At 32.2% G+C, this 22,683-nt stretch overlaps 2 protein-coding genes and 1 long non-coding RNA gene across 3 annotated transcripts; 1 reads left to right on the top strand and 2 right to left on the bottom strand.

Moving 5' to 3' along the window:
* The first annotated feature begins 2,201 nt into the window (after window positions 1-2,201).
* LOC114916010 (uncharacterized) lies at window positions 2,202-4,786 on the top strand. Its single transcript, XR_014432105.1, has 2 exons — window positions 2,202-4,017; window positions 4,174-4,786. It is a non-coding gene; the product is annotated as an uncharacterized LOC114916010 (long non-coding RNA).
* Window positions 4,787-8,435: 3,649 nt separating this feature from the next.
* GCP1 (glycoprotease 1) lies at window positions 8,436-15,970 on the bottom strand. Its single transcript, XM_020364836.3, has 13 exons — window positions 15,648-15,970; window positions 15,523-15,567; window positions 14,853-14,927; window positions 14,168-14,264; window positions 13,489-13,579; window positions 13,247-13,296; window positions 11,950-12,140; window positions 11,733-11,818; window positions 10,795-10,870; window positions 10,532-10,615; window positions 10,312-10,426; window positions 9,155-9,243; window positions 8,436-9,049 (listed from the first exon to the last, which is right to left on the bottom strand). Exons 1-13 carry the CDS (start codon window positions 15,855-15,857, stop codon window positions 8,921-8,923), a joined length of 1,338 nt encoding a protein of 445 aa, XP_020220425.2. The 5' UTR covers window positions 15,858-15,970; the 3' UTR covers window positions 8,436-8,920.
* A 961-nt stretch (window positions 15,971-16,931) lies between these two features.
* On the bottom strand, window positions 16,932-21,746 carry ARGAH1 (arginase). Its single transcript, XM_020356618.3, has 7 exons — window positions 21,591-21,746; window positions 20,768-20,910; window positions 20,497-20,656; window positions 19,859-19,992; window positions 18,732-18,941; window positions 17,898-18,008; window positions 16,932-17,439 (listed from the first exon to the last, which is right to left on the bottom strand). The coding sequence occupies exons 2-7, from the start codon at window positions 20,906-20,908 to the stop codon at window positions 17,179-17,181; spliced, it is 1,017 nt and encodes a 338-aa protein (XP_020212207.1). The 5' UTR covers window positions 20,909-20,910; window positions 21,591-21,746; the 3' UTR covers window positions 16,932-17,178.
* Between the last annotated feature and the right edge of the window lie 937 nt (window positions 21,747-22,683).

The raw sequence follows: 22,683 nt of genomic DNA on the forward strand, positions 1-22,683 counted from the left end.
AATATAGATTTTAAAAATATATATATAATTAATAAAAGAAAACATAAATGATAAGGTTTGAATAAAAAATAAAATTAATAATTTTTTTTAATATTTTAATAAATAATTGATTATAATTTCATGTCATCTTAAGTAATAATTCTCTATATATAGTCATCTATACATTTATATTTTCTCATTAATGCTATAAAATTATTATCTAGTAAAACTATCAAAATTGATCCAATCTGATAGGTTGACTCATTGGCCCGCTAAGTCAAGTCAATTTAGACTCTTTATTTTTAGGTTCAAGGGCAAATTTGTCTCAATCTAATGGTCAATTAGGTCAAACTAGACCAATGAAAATTAGTTCAAAAAAGTAATGAAGATCTGATGATTCTTTTACTTTTTTCTTTTAAATTATATGTAAAATTATTAAAAAAAATAATTATTTTCAAATTATATATATATATATATATATATATATATATATATATATATACATATTAATTTAGTTATATTCAAGTTGATATTGTATAAAACTTAAATAGTGAAACTTTCACTTACATAATTACATACACACAATATTCTATTTTTTTTAATCTTTTTTGAAGGTACATTTCACATACTAATTTCATAAATAACTTAAAAATTTATCTTAAGTTCTGTTTAAATGAAAAAAATTTAAGTTGAGATGCTTCAAATTTTAATTGTTTTGATTGAAAATTTTAATTCAAATTTATTTAATTTTAAATACTTAATTTTTACCATATACAAAAATAATATTTTTTAATATGTTTTAAATTTTTGATATTTCAATATTAAATTTTACTGAAAATACACATTAGTTAAATTTTAATAATTTTAATAATTTTGAAAAATTAAAATAGATAATATTTAATAATTCAAAAATAATTTTAAATATTTAATAATTAAAAATATTGATAAACCATACACCAATATTTATAAATAAAAATAGGAGAAAAAATAGAGAGAATATGAGATAATTGTGAGAGATGAACAATAAGAGAATAGATGAGAGAGAGAGAAAAGAGAAGTAGGCGAAAAAGTCATGCAAAATTTCAAAGAATTTTGTAAGATTGGTGGACGAGTAAATTATATGTAAATTTTAGTAAAAAGTCTCACAAAATCCTTCCTTCAAAATTATTCATTGAAATCTCTATATTTTTAAATACCAACAAATTTTTTGAAGTAAAAAAAAAGTCTTAATTAAATACCACTAATTTTAACTTACTCCTAAAAAATTATAATTATTTTAATTAAATACTGGCAGATTTTGAAATATTCTTGAAAAAAATTATTTTTTTAATTTAATATTACATGACTGTTTTGAATATCAACATACTTTTTTTTAAGTAAATTTTTTATATTAAATACTACTAAATTTTGGTGTACTTCAAAAAGAAATTTTGGCCCCTCGATAATGATAAAGGTATTCAATTAGTTACTTATTTTATTGAAAATGATTATTATTTCTCTATGATATAATTACTTCATATATTTTAAAAATATAATTACTAAACATGTTTTCTTATTGCAAAAAGGATATAAGTTCCTAAAACTAAAGGTGGAGAACACGCCATTAAAGTACTTTTCTTATTGCCACCATACCACAAGAGAGAAGTTAATGTTTGTAAAGATTGTGAATAATCTTTTTCATGAGATAAAAAAAATTATAAAAAAAGGCAATCACCTATTAGGAGATTCTTCAGTTTCTTGTACAGGTGAACCAATGCTATATGTACAACGAGAATAATCAAGTTGGAGTTGTTCATTGTCATTGTAGAAGTGTAGGCCGGTAAGGGAGAAAACATTTGACAATTAGAACTACAGGAAGCCTTATAACTCATTGATTTCTTTTCACTATTTATTCCCATTCATCCAAACAAGAAAAAAAATTCTCCCTCCCTCCCTATGTTAGGCATAAACTAACAAATATACTAACTAAGGCAATAAATAAAAATAAAAAAAAAGAGAAGAAATTCATACTTCATTAATGTCTTTCAAAGATTATAAATGATTTATTTAAAGCAAGAAATGAAACAGAAAATGTAACAGTCCTAACATCTTCACCCTACATGTGGTGATCAAAAACTAGTTGTTTAGTGATAATCTTTCATCCAGAGGTGTCACATTTGAGCCTAGTGTTGTTGCTAGTGTTATTGGGTTTCAGAAGGAAAGTTGGGACGTTAACATATTTAGGCCGGTTAGCAACGACCTTGTTCGCAAGGTCAATAGGAGGAATCCGATTTATTAGAGTTATGTTTGTTATTAGATTTATTGCATGATGGATCATGGGCCAAGGGCCCAATTACCAGAATTATGGTCAGGAGAATACAAGAGGGGTTAGAAAGGTTGAAGGTTAATGGGTTCTTTAAGCCTAAGGTAATCTTCACGTGGACCACCATATCTTAAAGAGAAGGCCTTAGTTTATTTGTACATAGTTTCTTGTATAGGTTCAATTTTGTCTTTGTATTTGTGAGACACTTTATTTCTTTCTTTATAGACTATTCTATTGTGTATTTAGGATAGGTTCTTTGGAGACTTTTGCTCTATTTAACCTTGTATTAAGGGTCACTCATTTTACATTTTTTAGTAGTAGAAATAGGGTGACAATTAGCAAAATATGTAGGTGCAACTAGTAAATGAGCTAGAGTTAGGCCTAGGCCAAATTTTACATATTGGGCTTGTTTTGCTCCATATTTTTCAAGGAATTTATTTAGCTAGGTCTCACCATCATTTGATGAACCTAACTAAACCAATTCCAAGACTTTTAGATTGGATTAAGTATAAAAACTAGCCCATGGCCGCACACCCCAACCTTGGCTAGATTTGCTTCTTCACTTGGCACCTTTGGGAAGTTTGTGCTACAAGCTTCTAACTTAGCTTGCTTCCCAAGCTACTAAGTTAGAAGTTTGCTCCACAAGCCTCCCAAACCATGGTGGACGGTCAAGCTAAGCCAACCATGGTTCTCTTGAACCATGGTTAAACTTAGTTTGCTCCACAAGCTACCTTACTCTATATAAAGTATAAACCCATTCCTACTATTTGTAATCACTTCTGAACATTTATGACAAATAGAATTTAGAAATTCTCTCTCAACTCAAGAGTCTAATCCGTGGAGAAACTTTCTCTTCTTGAGAACTTTCACAAAGGACTTCCTCCATTGTGCCTTGGTTCATCTTCTTTTTCTTCTTCTTCTTCAAGAAGAAACCGAGCCACCAAGAGTAGCTTCCATCAAGCTTTTGAAACTTGATCTGCTTCTGTGAAATGCCTTTGAGGACCTCAAGAGGATGATTGGACAATGAAGATGGAGATTGAAGGAGAACAACAATCACTCCTACAAGCTTCTTCCATCACAAGGTCAATAAGAGGAATCCGATTTATTAGAGTTATGTTTGTTGTGAACAGAAGGGATACTTTGGATTGGTGAGGTGGCATAATGAAGGGTGAAGATGTTACCGTGAGGAGTGATAAGGAATTGGTGTGGTCGAGTGGTGTAACTAAGTTACATTAGTTGTCTATAATAATGTTAGGGGATAAAGTCATGTGGGTTGGCAACATAGAAGTGTCAGAGGCTTTTTAAATGAGTGAAGAGGATTGTTTGACCAAGAAGGGGTTGTAGAAACGCTTGGCAAGTTTTGGGGATGGATAACGTGCCAAATTTGTCTGTTAGTAAAATTGGAGTTTGAGGAGAACATAAGTTCCCAATGTGAAGGTAATATTTGATCTCTTCTTATTTGCTTGAGCACACCTTTTGACACGTCCTCTTTATTCTTCAATGTTTGTTTCAACTTGTTGATGACTTGTTGCTTTTATAAGAGGAGTTGCGAAAAGGGGTGGACTGGATCAAGGATAAGCCTTGGTATATTGAAAAATGGATGGAGGGTGTTTTCCATAAAGAGCCTTGTATGGAGACATGCCGATTACAAAGTGAAAAGTAGTATTGTACTAATATTTTGCAATGTGGAGAAATGTGAACCAAAAGCGCGATTTGCCACTTGCAAAACAAAAGAGGTAAGCTTTTAAACTTTGATTCCCGACCTTCGTTTGTCCATCAATTTGCAGATGGTAAAAGGTTGAGTAATTCAATTTTTGTGCCTTCATTATTGAACAGTTCCTTTAAAAAATTGGTTAACAAAGATGGTTCACAATCTAAAGTTATTCATTTAGGTGTACCATGAAGCTTCCAAATGTCAGTTGAAAAGCATGGTGTGAATTTTTCAGCAATGAAATAGGACAAAAGACACACAAAATGAACGTATTTCGTGAGGCAATTGCAAAGAACCCATATGACAATATGACCAAAAGAATTGGGTAAGTGAGTAACAAAGTCCACGGTGATGTCTTCCTACACCCTTTCTAGTATTGGCAATGGATGTAACAGGCCTTGTGTTTTCTTAGGCTGATATTTACCTGTTTGGCAGATGAAACCATTGTGAATGTAATGTTTGGTGTTTGTATATCGTCCTAGCTAGTAGAAATTTGCAGTAATGCAATCCATTATGGGTTTTAAACTGGAGTGGCCTACCGAAGGAAAACCATGGAGTTCCTATAATATGGAATTACAAAATTCAGAGGGTAAGAATATCCTATTTTGGAAATAAAGCAATCCATTTGTAAAGTGAAAATCAAAGTTGTTTCCATGTATTGTATAATTTTTAACCAATTTTTAACCCCCTATATCAGTGGCATAGTATTGACACATCTATTTAGGAATAGTAGGAAAAGGAGAAGAAGTGGCAACAATGGATAAGGCTGGTTGGGCCATTGCTCCAAAATTAGGTAGTTCCGATCAAGAAAAGGGCATCAACCACTTGATTGTGCTTGCTAGGGTGGTAAAAAAACCTCAAAACTATAACCTAACAACTTGGTGGTCGTATATTGTTGTGTTGATGTATGAATTTGTTAACTTAAAATGTTTTTCAAGTTTTATCGATCAGTGGAAATATGAAAATGTTGGCCTATCAGGTATTGTCGCCATCATTTCTTTGTAGAGGTGACTGCATATAACTTGTGCACATAAATGGATTTAACTTGCATTCAATAATAAACTTTTTATTGAAAAACATGATAGGGTGGCCTTGTTGTGATAACACAACACCAATGGCAATGGCAAAGGCAACCATTTCTACAACAAAAGTTTGAGAAAAAATAGGCAAAATCAAAACGGGGAGTGTTGTAACAACATTTTTAAATTTTGTGAAAGCCTTAGAGGTTTCTGGACTCCATGTAAAATTTGAATTATTGCACAAGAGGTCAGCGAAAGGAGCAACTAGTGTGGCATAGTGGCGCACAAAGCATCGTCAATGAGACCTAAGAATCCCTTGAGAGTCGTAAGTGAGCATGGCTGAGGCCATTCCGTAGTAGCTTGAATTTTTTAAGGGTTCGAGGAAATAATATGGCCTAAATAAGCAACTTTAGATTTTGCAAAAATGCACTTAAAACCTTTAACAAAGAAATGATTCGATTGCAAGAGGTCTAAAATCAGTCATAAATGGCCAAGATGATCAGATAAATTTTTGCTATAAATTAAAATATCATAAAAAAGTAATTTTTCTCAAATAAGGGTACAAAAAATCATTCATTATTGCCTAGAAGATAGTTAAAGCATTAGTTAAACCAAATGGCACGATTAGGAATTCATAATGTACATCAAAGGTTCTAAATGTAGTCTTATGTACATCTTGTGGTTGGACCAAAATCTGATGATAGCCTTCTCAAAGATTAATTTTTGAAAATATTGTGACTACACCAAGTTTGTCCAATAACTCATCAATAGTTGGGATAGGGAAATAATCCCTCACTGTAATGGCGTTTAAAGCCATGTAATCTACGTAGAATCTCCATGAGCTGTCTTTTTTTTCAACAAGGATTATTGGGGATGAAAAATGGGCTTCGATTGGGGTAGATAGTGCCCTCATTAAGCATTTTAGTGATCATTTTGGTCATTGCTTCCTTTTGGGAATGGAGGTAATGATAGGGTTTGATGTTGATGGGGTTCGGTGTTTGGTTTGATTAGTATAACATGATCATGGGAACAAGGGAGTGGTAGGCCATGGAGTGTTTAAAAAACAAAGGTGAATTTAGTCATTAAATCTTAGATGTTTGAGTTAATAAGAAATGGAATTGGTTGAGATAGAGTCAATTTTGATTAAATAGCCAAAAAATGGTAAGAGGCTTCAAAGTTAGTATGAGTGTAGTGACAAAGTTGCTGATAGGAAGCTAGGGTAGGATGAAGTTTCTTATCACCCAATATGGAATGGTGTGGAATTATAAGAAAATGAGAGCTAAGGAATGGAGAACAGACTTGAAATGAAACAATTACGAATAAACTCAGGCGTTAACCTAATAATTCTATTATTAAAGCGTTCAAATTGAGTTTGAAATTTAGTGATAGAGCCCATTTGTTTGAGCTTGAATGATTCGGCCTGGTAATTCTCATAAACAGATAAGCCAAAACGTAATTCCAGTGCGCGAATAAAAGAGTGTCGATCAAAAAGCTAGTTGTTATGGAACATCCACCTAAACCAACTAAGAGCATCTCTCACCAAGTAGAAGGCAACCATAGGTAGGCAATGCTCGCATGGAACTTGGTGGGAAGCAAACTATTGATCCACTTAAAAAACCTAATCTGGAGGATTAAAACCATCAAAAGGAAGTTGAAGTTTAAGAGTGCAAAGTTGGCTAGTAGGGTTAGTCAGAGATGTTGAAAACGAAGGGGGACAAGAGGATAAAATGTAGGGATGAAGGCATGGTGTGGCCATAAAATGGGGGTTCTGGGTAAAAGTGGGGTAGAGAGATGGGTAAGGAAACAAAGGTGTTTGTGGTGGAACAACAACATGTTGTGATAAGGAGGTGGCAGGGTATAAGGTGAGGGGAAAAAGGGTGGTGATGGTGAGATTGGTATAGTGATAGAAAATGGGCAAAAAAAAGGAGTTAGTGAAATTTGTAGAAGAGGAATAGAAACCTCGAGTGGGCGATTCATGAGGGTTAGTTGATCAAGCACACCAACCATTAATGTAGTTAAGGATTTATGACATGCATTCAAGATAAACTAATGATTATCCAACTGAAACTAGAGGGTGAAAAATTTTGAGATTGAAAAGTCTCATCATTGGATTGTGAAGATGTTGCTAGAGGAGGCATTGTAAGCTTAACGCAAGCACCAAATTGTTAGGCATAAATTAACAAATATACTAAGATGAAAAAAGAAATTCATATTTCATTTATGTCTTTCAAAGATTACAAATGGTTTATTTAAAGGAAGAAATGTAACAAAAAATGCAATGGTCCCAACATCTATACCATCCACATGGTGATCAAAAACTAGTTGTTTAGTGATAATCATTCATATTTCATTTATCACTTTTGGGCCTAGTGCTACTGCTAGTGTTATCGAGCTTCAAAGGTAAAGTTGGGTGTTAACACCCTACTTCTATAAATTCAATCAAAATAATTTTTCAATTATATTTCTCTTCTATTTTATATTCCTATTTTGTATCTCCCTAAACTATAATTGGGCTAAATCTCATTATTTGACTTGCAAAAATGTAGCAAATTTTAAGGAAGTTTCATGATTTATGTACTAGAACAAAAGTAATAAGATGGTACAATCTTTGTGAATTTAAATATGTAAGGTATATTAACATTATAACTATAGTGAGAGAATTAATAGTAATAATTCTTAGACATATTAGAATCATGTCTATATTCATAAACAAACACAACGAGACAGTGTGTAACAAATTAGAGAGAAAACTAACTTCTTATAAAATTTTAGTTATTGTAAACAAAATAATCTGGTACTCCATTAATACAATGATGAATGTATCTAAACTTTTTATGATTAGATTAGATTAAATTAAATTTTATAAATAGGTAATAAAATGATATATAGGTATTATATCTTGGTTATCTTAAAAGACATCAAATTTTTAATTAATGTACATTGACCCAACACATACATAATTTTTAATTCTAAAGTAATAATATTTTTTATGATACGCAAAATAGTAAATAAAAGATGACATTCTGACTATCAAATAGAAAGTCAATTATATGCTAAAGATCATCAAATCTAACACCCACTCACTTAATAGTTAATTAAAACTTAGAATTGCCTAGGACTTTATTTATCGAATTGAGAATAGACTTGCCATAAGTTTCATCTATGGTACCAAGAATCTCTTTAAATAAATTTGCTCACTAAAGTAAGATTCTAATGGTCACAAAGAGTATGAAGTTTAAGTCATGGAGAACGCAAACTTGGATGGGATGTTAAACTATTTATGTCAACCCATGATGACTTCTAAAGTGATAATGCTAACGAATGCTACCAAGACAAACTTCTATAATCCTAATATACAAATGGGAAAAACATATGTCAATAGTTATACAGAAGTTAACAGAAATACTTTTAGCGTGCATGTATGTGAAAGACGAAAACTAGACAATTTATCTAGAGATAGTGCAGAAATAGGCAGGCGCCACATCTTTGTAGATGAAATAAATACAAGTTTTGTACTACTAGACTTACAGATTTCCTGAACTACATGGGGCATAAATGAAAATTTTCCTAGTTTTTCCTTTTCTTTTACTCTTAAAGTTGTAAAATTTTGTTGAAAGCATAACCAATTATCTCTTCCCACCCAAATCCTATTTTCACTTTTACCAATATCAACCACCATACCATTTTATTAGGTTTCTCCCTGAAGTGACATTGCTTTGCTGGATTTTTTCGTGACACTGCTTCATGCCAATGGTCAATTTCCACCGCAAACATGGACTTTTGTTCCACGTATTAATGAAAATTTGGCCAGAAATGTCATTTTGGCAAAATCATAGATAAGTCCAGGAAAGAGGCTTGCGCTGCAGAGCTTCATAAAGAGACTGAAACAACATGGAAGTTCAAGCAGTGTCACTGTTGCAATGATGCTTGAATTATAGATGTAAGAGAAGGATGAATACGGGCTGTTCTTAAGGAACGTGCTTCACTTTTTCCTTCAGCATATACTTCCCCAAGCGGCCACCTCGGGCGTAAATCATACTGAAATGTATCATAGTAAACAAATTTTAGAAACTGATGAAAGCAAATTCAGTTGATAAAAAAGTCCTTTAATCCATAATTTTTTCAATGTTTAGGAAAACATACCACAAAGTCTTCTGGCTCTTCTGCAGGAGGAGGAGGGTCATATCTTCCCATGCGGAAGTGCTCAATACCGGTCCAAGCAACCATTACACCTGTTCAGTTCAAAGCAGGCTAATAAGATATTAACAGCTTTCGTTCAACATAAACAAACTTGTTCAAATTGAACTACAAATACTACCATCCTAATCTGATGTTTTAATACAATGGATCAAGAAAGATACATAAGAAAATGAAAATCCGTGTGACAACTGATTTTGGATTGCCAAAAGATCTATAAAGGAGAGAATTGAGATGTTACAATGGAGAAATAGAGTATATTTTTCCTTGTCTTTGTGATGAGCATTAAGGAGAATGAATGTGAGAAAAGGACGAGCATTAGATTTCACCTATACAAGAAAATCTTCTCAATGCCATTGCATATGGGTAAATGAAATTTAAGAACCAGTGCAAGTTAAATTGGCACCTGTTTCCCTCTCGACAAGAAATATGGATTCTCAAATCCCCCTTAATTAGTGTTGTAGTACCTTTAGTCCATTTCTTCATCATAATGCGTGGGAAGTGAAATGTAAAAACTATGATTAAAGCAGCCCAAGCACAACATACTATATTCATGTAAATTTTGTACTGTATCTATATGGAAGTACTATTTCATTATTGTTCCATGATTCTTCTTTACGCACTTGAATTTAAATCTCGAAGCAACCAATTTATCCTTTTCTCCAACTCCAACCCACTTGGTTGCTAGATGGAACATTAGGTTCGTTCTCCTTCTAATCATATAGTCAACTACATCCATAAATTTAACAGTTAGTATTCTAATATTTCAATGATTAATCTTTCTCTCTTGGACAAACTTCTTTATCCACAAGTGTCCAGAAAATGTGAGAACTCCTATTTTGCACTATATTCAAGTGCCAATATATCTGTTGTAGCAAAGTCAACAGTACACTGAAGCCATACCATGTGATACTTAAAAATAATGACCTAACATTATCATTGATACATGCAATACAAGATTTTGGTCAATTTTTCATATTGGTTACCAATTGCTCTATAGAACCCTCATTTATTCTACTTGGGACTGTTATGTTTGCAAAGAAGCACAATAGAGATAGAGGTAGTCTTCACTACTTAAAGCAAAATTTAGAATATATGGTTACCGTTATCAGTACAGAGCTGAGGAGGAGGGCATACAAGTTGTAGTCCATTCTTCTTCACAACCATATCAAGCCGGGTCCGAACATATTGATTTGATGCAACACCACCAGAGACAACCTGCAACAGACAAGACACAGAATGACATTTCTATTTTTCAATGGAAATCAAGGGAAAGGAGCATTGATGCTATTTGACACAGCAGCAAGTTAGATTTATAATCACCAAGTGTCTTATAGAAGGCTCCATCTTCAATGCCCACTGTATTGCTCGCTCGCACTTTTCCTCAAGATGTAACACAGCAATTCGCTGTTTGACATGTAGAAATAGATAGATAATAGTTATAAGACACGTGCTAAGACAAACGGGTTAAACGTAAATGAAAGAGAAGATGAGGAAATTAAGAGCAGGGAGATACTAAACTTCAATAACTACACTAGTCCGTGGAGACACTTGTAATCTATAAAACGTACAAAAATATTACTAACCTGAAAAGAAGCAGCAATATCAGCTCGTGACAATCGATCTTCATTACTTGCTGAAGAAATTGGAATTTTGGCATCACTGCCAATTGCCCATATACATATACTCATAAGTAGGTAATAATAAAAATAAAAAAGATGTCCGCATAATTTAAATTTACTACTACACAAAATACTTGTCATATGCAAGAATCGAGATGAATCATTAGTTATACTGTAGGTGAAGGCTACAAGTCTAATAAAATATTAGTAATGATCTAACTATACGAGAAAAAAATAAACAGGTACTAAACAGAATTTGACAATCAGACATTTCTTCAATACAGAATTATTTTATACTATTAAATTGGCTAAATTACATTTTTGGTCCTCTTGTAATATCTCATCTGTAATTTTGATCTCCTAATTTTTTTAGTTCCACAAATTTTTGCTCCCAATTTTATAAAATCCATAATTTTAGTTCAATCATTAAATGCTCATTTGTCAACCATTAAAATTGTAACATTGACCAAGACATAACATTAAATAGGTGATGAGAAAATTAATATTAAATAATATTTAGACTAAATTTCACCTGCAGTCCCTATTTTTGCACTGATTTTCATCTCCTTTTTACCACTTTGAGATAAAAATGAAGACTAAAAGTACAATTTAGTCATAACTTTGATAATCACTAGATGAACATTTAATTGCTGGACTAAAATTGTGGATTTTACAAAATTGGAGGATTAAAATTGTAAAATTGAAAATTGAGATTAAAATTGCGAATTAGATAAAAGACCAAAAGTGTAATTTAGTGTATTAAATTTGTGCTGCTAACAACTACATTAGACATAACTGATAAGATATTTAGAATAAATAATTCATCATGTTACAGCTTTGTTGCATATATTTATTTATAAAATAAAAATTCTATTAACAAAAAGCTCAAAATATTTACTTACATCTTTTTGGACTCAATTGCCATTCGTACTTGGTTTTTAAGACCAGCATAGGAGAAGTTGCAGTCTTTGTGCTGCTTCATTGGAATCTAGAATGAACAAAGTAATAAACTTAAATTCTGGGCCATAGTAATGTCAGAAAAAGATAGATATTCAACCTAAGGCAACTATCACGAGCTAGGAATGGCGAGAGGAATATAATACTGTAAAACTAACTTACAGAAAACTTGACAGATTCGGCATTACCCTCCATAGCAAGCTTCTCTATAGCAGGACCACCACTTCTCCTCATATCAAGTCCAAGCCATTTTGCTGTCTTGTCATATGCCTCACCAATAGCATCATCTATTGTAGTTCCAAGTTGTATGTATTGCCCAAGATCACGTGCAAGAATGAGTAAATTGTGTCCCCCTATAGATACAATATTTATCATCATCCTCACACAAGTTAGCCGAGTGTATTTATACTGGAAGAATATTTAGTCAGCAGTGGATGTATCAACTCACAGAAACCGACTCAGTAACAAAATCTGTTACAGTGAACAGTTCTAAATAATGAGAACAGAAAATAACAAAATCTAATATAACCAGTAGTTAACTACAAATGAGTATATCTCTAACAGGGAAGAGTGCAAATTATTGAAAAAAATAAAATAAAGGATACACATGGAAATCATATTCCTCTCTGTATGAAAAGTAAGGACTGAGAATATAGAACACTTAGAATTCTAAGAACAATCTAATTAGGGATAAATTGTGAGTCTGGACAATCCATACAAGATCGATCTCTCTCTCTCTCTGTATATATATATATTTGTGTTTCAATCTATTTCACCATCCAATATTTGTGTTCCCTTCTCAATTAGATTACACAACAATGATTATGCCAACAGGACAGCACATTTTCAAGATACGCATCCAATGCACCACTTGGATGAATTCCAGTTTCCAAGTATAAATCAACTTTATTTTGAGCTAAATCAACTGCCAGTCTGCCACTAGAACAGATAGATTCCTTGTAAAGTTGTAATAAATAAATAAGATCCACATTCCATAAAATGCAGGAAAACTAAACAATAAATAACAAGATTTCTTCATTTTACTTAAATAACATACCAATTTCAAATTCTATCCAACTGTCAAAGATTTATCTAAAAACATATTTTACCAACTTAAATGTTGAGAATCTTAATGTGGTCCTTTTTTGTCCCTAAACTCCTAATCAAATGCTAGTAGGAAAACAAAATAGTACAAAAAAAATACATTACTGATAGGATGACAGTCATTCATATTCAAATCTCAAAACTGTCAAAAAAAGTTGTCTTAATTTATTTGTACCACATGGACCTTATTACTCAAGCATGCCATAAATTTTAAATTCCGTGAAACATGAACTAGAAACAATGATTCCATGATCCTACCAAGAAAAAATAGATTAGGTGTGAGGAATAAAAACTCTACCACGAGTGCATGACTAACTAAACTAAAACCCCAAAAAAAGGCGAACAGGGATATTACCTGAAATAAGTAGTGCCATGAATGGAAACTGCAAATCTTTCTCAATTAACCTAAAACGAAAAAGATATGTATGACTCACAATGAAAAGCATAATATCCTATGGAACATTAAAATGTGCACAAAAATTGCAGAAGTATAATACACAGAAACTAAATAGTCATTTCAAATATTGCAAGCATGCTTCTGCATCCATCTATTAAGCTAAAGATTATATATGAATTAGAAAGCCACTATAGCTCTACCTTGCCACAAGAGCATGAGCTTCCATGTGATGTATGCCAATAATTGGTAAATTAAATCCCCCAGCAATTCTCCGAGCTTTCTGCACCCCCACTACATAAGACTGAGGAATATTTAACTAATACCAAGAACTCATCTAAAGCATATGATGATAAAAAAAAATGAAGTCATGGATGGTTATGACTGAAATATGCATTTCAAAAGGTGAATAATATATATATATATATGTGTGTGTGTGTGTGTGCCTTGCAAAAGGTGAATTGAAAAAATGCCTTCCAATGATTACTTGAAGTCAGAAAGTCATTAATAAATCATGTCTACAGTTTGAACAATCAGTTTTTAATATCTAAGCTTAATGATTTCTTTGTATTATTTTTTGAGATGGAGTTACCCCACATACAAAATGAGTCACTGGCAATTACATGATATCACGAGTCAGAAATAGAGATAATGATCAAAATGTCATCAGTTATTAAATGAGTTAATATATAATTGGAAATATTAGAGTCATAGGAGATGGTTTATTTTTTATAATCATTCTTGTAAATGTAAAATGTATTTATTTTTCTGCAAATATAACTATCAAGGATGATGAGTGTTCTCACTCATGCAATTCACTCACTGAACTTGTGCCTAAATTTTGCATGTCTATTTTTAAAGTTTCTTAAGTTTATGTATTACCACGTAGGCAGAGACTTAAACCAGGACCAATGGTAACAGCAACAGCAGTGAGATCCTTCTCAGTCATATAAGCTTTATCAAGGGCTTCTTGAACAACCTATAATGAATAAGAACAAAGTTATTCCCATGTCAACAATCCTATACAAAGGGAAAGAGAGAGAAACAGAGACAAAAAAAAAAAAAGTATAAGAAGCCATTTTAGAAATCTATTTGAGAACCTGGTGGCTATCTCCAAACATCATTCTAGGGTCCCCAAAGTAACTCAGAAGTTACTTAAATTCCACCAGGGATATGTTTGAAGGAATTCTACCATAACCTAGACAAGCACTAGGAAGATGTATATCGTTGAAGTTTTAAATGCAATGTAATATTTATAAATAGTTGAATGAAGATAAATTAATAAGAAAAAAAAAATAATGGGACTACAATGGATGTGCATAGAAAGGTTCCAACAATTAGCATGTGAACAAATTATACTTGGGACATGTGTGCCCTAACTATACAAGATGTGTTCTAGCCGGATATATTAAGAACGGGATGGGAATGCTATGCAGTCACCTAGTAGAAAGGCTCCAACAATTGGTATGCAAACAAAGTATACTCAGGACATAAGTTGTGTGCCCTGACATATACAAGATGTTTTCTAACTGGGACATTTTATATGAACAGAATGGGAATTCTTTACCTGGTCTATAACTTGTGAGTGAGCTTCTTCTGCCATTTTTGGAGCAACACCTCCATATTTTGCAAGCAGATCTGCCTAAATTTGGAGAGAAGTTACATGGTTAGGGGGGAAAATAAGGTCCGATAGGTAGCTGAAAGGTAACATAAATATAAAATTAAGTGGCTAATAAGAATAAGCAGTAAGCACGATCAACTTTTCTAATACCAAAAGCTTTCTACAACCTAACCAAAAAAAGAAAAACTCTACCCATTACTGACCAACTGCCACGTTGTTTGAAATTTCTCTAGAAAAGAAAAAAAAAATTAAAATGTAGTGTATAAAAATATAAAATTCAAGATATTTGAATTGGCATCTCAAAAAAGGCAAAAGCACACACACAAAAAAGATTTGGTGTTAAAGAAAAAAATATATCACACCAAATGCAACTCTTAAGTGCATGTTTGTTAATTGTTTAAAAAATGATAAAATAATCATTTTTACCTATTTCAAAAACTGCAAAAATGAACTAGGATTATTTTCTTTCTCTTTTAAATTAAACCAATCCAAACACGCACTAACGAAGACTCAATATCCCCCACTCAAATTGGATAAAATTGAGCATCAATTCCACATTTTCTTACACTTAACTATAACAGCACGAAAGCGAATTCAGCATAATAGAACACCGTACCTGAGACGACACCACTTGGCTCAGAATTTCACCGTTGCTCCTCACCTATACATAGCGCACACAAAGCATAAACGACAAAGCACACAAAAAGAAGAACTAAAAAAAGGAGAGCTCCGATTACTTACGACGGCGGCGGCGGTGTCGTCGCAGCTGGTTTCGATGCCCAAAACGACAGCATCGCGGTGGCGTTGCGAGGCGGAGGAGGAGATGCCGCGGGAAGACGCGGTTAAGGAGGAGTTGAAGGGAAGTTGGTTTGTGCGGAGAGTGGAGAAAAGCGAAGGTGGATTGCGGAGGAAGTTTAGGCGCGAAAGTGTTGTAGAGAGAGAAAGTAGCATTGTTGCAGAGATAGAGAGAGAGAGAGTGGAACACAAGAAGCTCGCTCAGAAGGAAGGGATGAGAGTTGAGAGGATCCAAACCCAGATGTGGGACCTTTCTTTCTTGTCTACTCTTTTTTAATCTATCAATCTATATAAAGGGTCATGACTCTTTTTACTCACATTTTTGCCCAATTCACTCATGTTAGTCACATTTTTTTCAATTCACTCGTATTTTATATATTTTTTTAGTATCTCCTAGAATATAAGAACTCATCTTTCTCAGATATTTCCAAGGGATTTTATGCGCATGTTCCAATAATTAATTTTGTATCAGATATAAATATTTATGATCGAATATTTCAATAAATTCATTACATTATTAAATATTTTAGTACATCGTCAATTATATATATAATTATAAATAATCATATAGATTTATTAAAATTAACCATACAGTTAATTTTTTTAAAAAAATCATTAAAAAAATTACAAAAAATGATTTCCTTCTCCACTCAACCATTAGACTAACTCTAACAATTTATACCATACAGATAATTGTTAGTGACAATTAATAACCTTATACTAATATTATTAATTACGTGTAAAACAAAGTTAATTATTATCCAATATTTTAATTATACTATTATTTACTTATTGATAAAATATATAGAATTACATTTATTTATTTTAACATTAACATCTGACATTATTTTTTATTTCATGATTAAAACCCATCCCAATTGATGAAAAATATACTTCTATTGTTGCTGCTTTTGGAGTCATCCTTTTTATCTTTATTATCAGACTTGATCATGGCATGACAAAATATTCAATATCTGATGATGTAAATCACTGGTTGAGGGAACACATACACCTTAATATTGAACAGATTGCCACAGATATTATTATTAGTAGTAGTACTCACAAGAATATTGCTTTGGAAATCTTGGTTACTAGTGTTAAGTGCGTCGCTAAGCACAATCCACTTTTTCAAACCTTTATTACGGAGTTCACCATAACAAATTTTTACCTAGAAGTTTAAGCTCAAACTAAGAAAATAGTTTGTGTATCATGGACTTGCACCTACAAAACTTATCACAGAAGATGCAATCAGTGAATTATTGAAAAGTCCTTGCAGAATTTTGAAACTGCAAAAAACAAGTCCAACTACAACTCAACAGAAAACCAACAGTTCTACAAAACACTTGCGTTATTGATCATGTTCTATGAAAGCCTCAAGTAAAATGTAGTGAAAATTGATGCCACTCTGCGAAGTTATTCCTTCAGGTGCACTTCAGGGAATGATGGGGTTGAAGTAAGATGAGGAGGCAGGAGATTATCACTTAGAAATTTTTGCAGCCAGTTCTCTCACCAGCTTAGCAGCTACCATGGCAGTCATTCCATCAACGGTATCTCGTTGCGGGTTGAGTTCGACCACATCTCCAGCAACAACATCGCCTTGAAGATTGTGCAGAATGTTGAGAACATCGCGGAAAGAAAGACCTCCTGGCTCTATGTGAGACACTCCTGGAGCAAAGGCAGGATCTAGGCAATCCACATCTATTGAGATATAAACACCTTTAACACCTTCCCCAAGTTTCTGCAAAAGCAAATCTATAAGGTTTCTAACCAAAAAAGAAAAGATGGTTATTATTGTTAACTTGTTATTATCATCAAATAAAAATGCAGAAGTTTGTCCATATAAATGATTGAAATTTCTTATATACAAGGCCATATTTCAGAGACAATGTCAACATACACCCTCACCCAATTCTTTGTAGAAAACAATTTGATTCGGGTAAGGTATCCTTAAAAATTTGTTGTACTTCCCAGAGGTTTCCTAAAGGCTACAAGGTTGAGGGAATATGATTTTACAATCACGGTTAGTGAGCATGTATGCCTTGGTATCATGCATGTAGTCAACATGGATACAATAGGTAAGTTTCTGTTACAGAGTGACATGAAATAACGTGGGTGTGTGTGTTATATAAAAGAAAAGACACATATGCCCCCATGCACACACATATAGACACAGAGAGAGGGGAGAAGGATAGAGACCAGGTTCTCTAAAAAGTGGCGATCTCTTGAAAATGTTCGCATTTCGTATTGCTCAACACCAAATTTTTTGGCTTGTGCACGCCCTTCAGCTGTTATTGATCTTATACCAACCTGAAATAAATTGATGAAAGCATGAAGAATATGTTATATATATCACCACAACATGGATGAAGCTTGAAATATTTAGGCAAAAGTCAAAGAAATGAAGCTAAAGAAACCATGCATCTCTTCTTGGCCATTCATCAGATAAATTCAGCTAGTAGAAACTACAGAATCATTTTAATGGGATGGTTGATATAATCAAACTAAATTTGAACAAAACACATTTGCTTTGCAAATGGTTTGATGAGGAAATCAACTGAAATAGTTCTACCTACATTTTGGTCAAATTAAAAATTGTTTCAGATAATCAATAATAGATAATACTACTGTGCAAGGAATCATAACAATATGAACAAGGGTAAAAATATCTTAGGTTAAATATAACGGTCATTGGATTACTTCATTTTTGAATCATATACATAGAAGGATTAGCCACATCATCCACATGTCCTACTCCAGTTGGTTGTCTTATTTCCAACGGTAATGATTACCCGTCCTCGGTCCTCATCAAGTTATATTTATCATCTAAATAAAATCCAGGTCTATTCTACCAAAAATTATCAGCCAGTGGTGCAAAGCCAGCCGTAAATTAATAACAGAATATAAATGCTAAAAGAGATGAAACAAATAGCATACTATCACAGACAAAAACCATGGTTTATGTTCAGAAATGCCTTAATAAACTAACTGTTTAGGTTATAAATATAAATGCTGCAAACATCAAAGAATTGCCTGCAAGAGTCGTCGAACATAGTCACCCTCCATCACTCGAGCAAAAGAAGAAGCATGAGAATAAATGTTTCCTTCAAATGCATCATAGTTATCCGGATGTGCATCAAGATGAAGAACATCAACGGGTCCTCCAAGCTTCTCAGAGACAGCTCTGATAACTGGAAATGATATTGAGTGATCACCACCTAAAACTAAGGGGCGTAATGGATCCTGAAAGAATGTAGACACCATGAGAGTTAAGTTATGCGAAGTTCAAACAGCAGGTTATCATAAAATGAGAAAATTATGTAATTCAAGTGATAGTACATTTAATGCAAAAAAAAACAAATCCCATTATTTTCACACAAAAAAAAGTTTAAGTTTACGAAGAAATAAATCCAATACAGGGACCATCAATTATTTGGTCTCTTCATGTCACACATGGATCCTGCCCTACTCATGTTAAAACAATTGCCAAGAGGCCAGTATTATTTTCAAAACTTATTTACGATTACTAAACTGATTAATCAGGACTGAGGAACTGCTGATTTTGCTCTCTTTAAAGGCCTAAGCAAATGCAATTTTCCATGACTAATCTATTAAACTGACCAGTTTTTCCTTAATGGCAGTGGTTTTTCAAAATGAATGCCAATATTAAAGTTAAGACGTAAGCTAATAGTGTATAGCTAGTTACTTCTGAATTCCCACGACAAATGACCATCTTATAGTAATAGATATAGCATATAGAAAAGGGTGTCAAATTGACCTCAACTGCATTTTTCTTTTTAGAATTTGACTAATTACAAATCTGTGGCATCAAAAACTGATAACAAGAACAAAAGAAAAACTGAGGAATGTGAAGCTTCAGAAAATATTACTTACGGGGAGGGGGAAAGATGCAATCAAATTCTAATAAATAATGCTGATACAAGTCAAACTACTCCACAATTTTTATTTTTATTTTCGTTTTTGCTTTTCTGTAAACTTTATCAAATACTGTATAAATCACAATGCATTGAAAATAATGAGAAATGGTTGAATTAAAAAACGAAGAAATTTCATATTCTGCATGTTGTGAAAAGTGTAATTTAATAATTCCAAAAAATGTGACAGCATTCAAAGCACACGCACACAAATTCCCAATTTACCTCATCCATTACTAACTTTACAGATTCACCAATTACATTCATTAATCTGTGATCATCTACCCCACAATCTCGAATTTCTTGGATAGGGACATCACCAACATCAGTTAGCACTCGAGCATCTTGTAATTCCTTGCCTGCAGAATCAACATTGTGCTATTATAAGCTATTTAAGCTACTTATTATCATAATTTACAAGTAATTGAAGGCCCAAAACAATTGCTTCCATGACCATGGTAGATTCACAGACAAAGAATAACTAGATACAGGGAATCAGGCATCATTATAGAAGTCCATGCTATCCTCAGAGAATACAACCAGAAGAGAAAGGAAAAAAGTATTAAATTGCTTTCATGTTCTTCATTTATAAAGCAATAACAGTTTTATATAAATGTTAACAACATAAAAGTTTAACAACAACATAAAATCCCAATAATTTTAAGAACCAGAAGAAATAATATCCATAATTTAAAGGTTTCAATTGGGTAAGAGTTTTGTATTCTTGAATCTTCTGCTAACAAGATTCGATGCCAAGAATCAATTACCGTTTGCAAATGAGTTTACAAAGCAAAATTTAAGCTGTGCCAAAACCAAAACACTTTCAAAGATTTCTACTTTCCAGAGGAAAACCATATGACTACCTTCTTCAGTTGTTGAGTTTGTACTACCACACCAAATGGCCTCCCTAATGCGAGGTGGAGCAAATGCAGGACCTTGAAGGAAAGATGAATTATGTCCCAAAGGAACTCCAAGAAGAGTTGAAGTTGCTTTAGCACCTCCCAAAGCACGCACAAGTTCTCCCTGGAGAAAAACAGCTTATGCATTTATATTCTTTCATGCAAACCTTATAATCAACACAAAACTAAATAAACACAAATGCAGTCAAGCAGAATAAACACAAATATGGCATGCCTTAAGCTTTGCTCTTTCTCGAATAAGAGTAAGTGAAGCATCTATGACACGACTTTGGCCTTTCTCTAGTAAAGCAGTAGATACTTTTGCAGCATTTAGACTTGGCATTGAACGGATGCCTCTGCGTGCTATAATTGACATTTCTGTACCAAAAGAACAAAACAATTAATTAATAAATATATTTAGAGGCCAAAGAAATTCTGTCAATTTTACTCCTATTACATGAAACAAAGTAAAAGCATGGTCACATTTATGTAATTAAAAGTGAAAAACAAAAAAACATTTTCTGAAACCAAACACTCCCTAACCTCTCGTCCTAAAACACAAACGACAAAACCCAGCAAACACAGCCATGTGACTCAACTTCTGGCATACATCAAGCAATCTCATCAACCTCCAATGTTGAAACACTAATCAAAATGCCTTTCTTTCTTCTTTTTTGTATTATTAAAATCAAAGTACCAACAAGTAGATGACCAGATTAACTGCACCTTTACTTCCTCTTTTTTTCTCTAATCAGAAAACAGCCTAACAAATATCATAAACAATCATTGATGTTACCATTGAAACAGCTTTAACTTCACCTACACTAAGAAACACTTCGTTTACCAAAAATAATAATATCGAAAAAAACAGAGATCTTTCAATTTTTCCTCTATCTATTTTCCGGAAGAGAAAAAAAAACCAATAAATTGTGGAAGACCCAGAACAGAAGATTGTTCAAAGTCCCGAACTTTAACCATCCCAGATGACAGATTCATCGTTAATTTCTCAGCATGAAAACAACAACAACCGAACGGGGTTTAAAAACTTAAATGGTTACCTTGGAGCTTAGAAGAGAACAGGGGAAACACGTTACTACGTTAGAGAGAGAAAGAGTGAGTAGCGATATGGGAAGTGGCGCTAAGTATAATTGAGTCCACTTTTATAACTTAGATTGGATACTGAGACACAAGCACTAGCGGAATGTCTGCATTCTTTTTATTTTTTATTGACATTTGGATGTGATAGTCTAAATTTAATTTGTTTTTAATATATTATTTCATGTTTTTCATAAGTTTAATATACATAGATATAAGTTTAGAGAAGAAATTTATTTATTCTAGAAATAAGTTTATCTAAATTTTTTATTTTGTTTCATAATTTATGTTATATATTAAATTATTTTATGAATCATAAAATTCTTTTATATATTAATTTAAATTAATGAAATAAAATATTAAATAATTTTTAAATTTTTTAAAAATTTATAGATTTGATCTACATATTAAGAAATAGATAAATTTATTCATGAAAAAAACGGATCCTCTTCATAATTTAATATATATATATATAAATTAATGAATATAAAATTATTTTATATTAACTAATAATTTTAAATTTAAATTTTATTTGACTCTAATAAATTATATTCCATAAAAAAATACATGTGATTATAAAAAATAAATAATCTTAAATAAACAATCCAATTAATACAATTTTGTAGTTTAATAAATATGCACAATTTGTGTATGAAAAATGTATACTATTATATAATTTTTAAGATAATTATTATAAATATTTTTTTAAAAAAATATCTTATACAGTAACTTGTGACTACATGACATTAGTATATATTATATAGACTTTTTATTTTATTTAAGTGTGATATTTTTAATTTTTTATTTAAATTTAGCAAATAATTATAATAGATTGTAAATAAGGTAACGGGGGTGATTGTCTTTATTCAAAGTAGGTATTAGAGAAGAGAAAATAGAAAATTATAGAGAGTATGGGGTTATGAATAATAGATGAGCAAGATGTCCTAAAAAAATGAGGAGTATGATGAAAAAAAAAAAGTCAATCAAAACTTGTTATCTCTTAGTAATGAAGATTTTAGTAAATATTTTATATTTTAATATAATATTTATTAAAAA

This window comes from Cajanus cajan, chromosome 3 (assembly GCF_000230855.2).
Source record: "Cajanus cajan strain Asha chromosome 3, NIPB_CcT2T_4, whole genome shotgun sequence".
In the NCBI taxonomy this organism is placed as follows: Eukaryota; Viridiplantae; Streptophyta; class Magnoliopsida; order Fabales; family Fabaceae; genus Cajanus; species Cajanus cajan.

Bases quoted from the DNA above. Each gene is read 5' to 3' on its own strand.
- GCP1 (XM_020364836.3), bottom strand. From the start codon at position 15,857: ATGCTACTTTCTCTCTCTACAACACTTTCGCGCCTAAACTTCCTCCGC. The intron at 15,568-15,647 runs GTAAGTAATCGG...CGCTATGTATAG, and splicing joins ACGACACCGCCGCCGCCGTC to GTGAGGAGCAACGGTGAAAT. The intron at 13,297-13,488 runs GTAGAGCTATAG...TTTTCGTTTTAG, and splicing joins GCTCATGCTCTTGTGGCAAG to GTTAATTGAGAAAGATTTGC.
- ARGAH1 (XM_020356618.3), bottom strand. From the start codon at position 20,908: ATGTCAATTATAGCACGCAGAGGCATCCGTTCAATGCCAAGTCTAAAT. The intron at 19,993-20,496 runs GTAGTCATATGG...TTGATTCTGCAG, and splicing joins AAACTCAACAACTGAAGAAG to GCAAGGAATTACAAGATGCT. The intron at 18,009-18,731 runs GCAATTCTTTGA...AATTTATTTCAG, and splicing joins ATGTTCGACGACTCTTGCAG to GTTGGTATAAGATCAATAAC.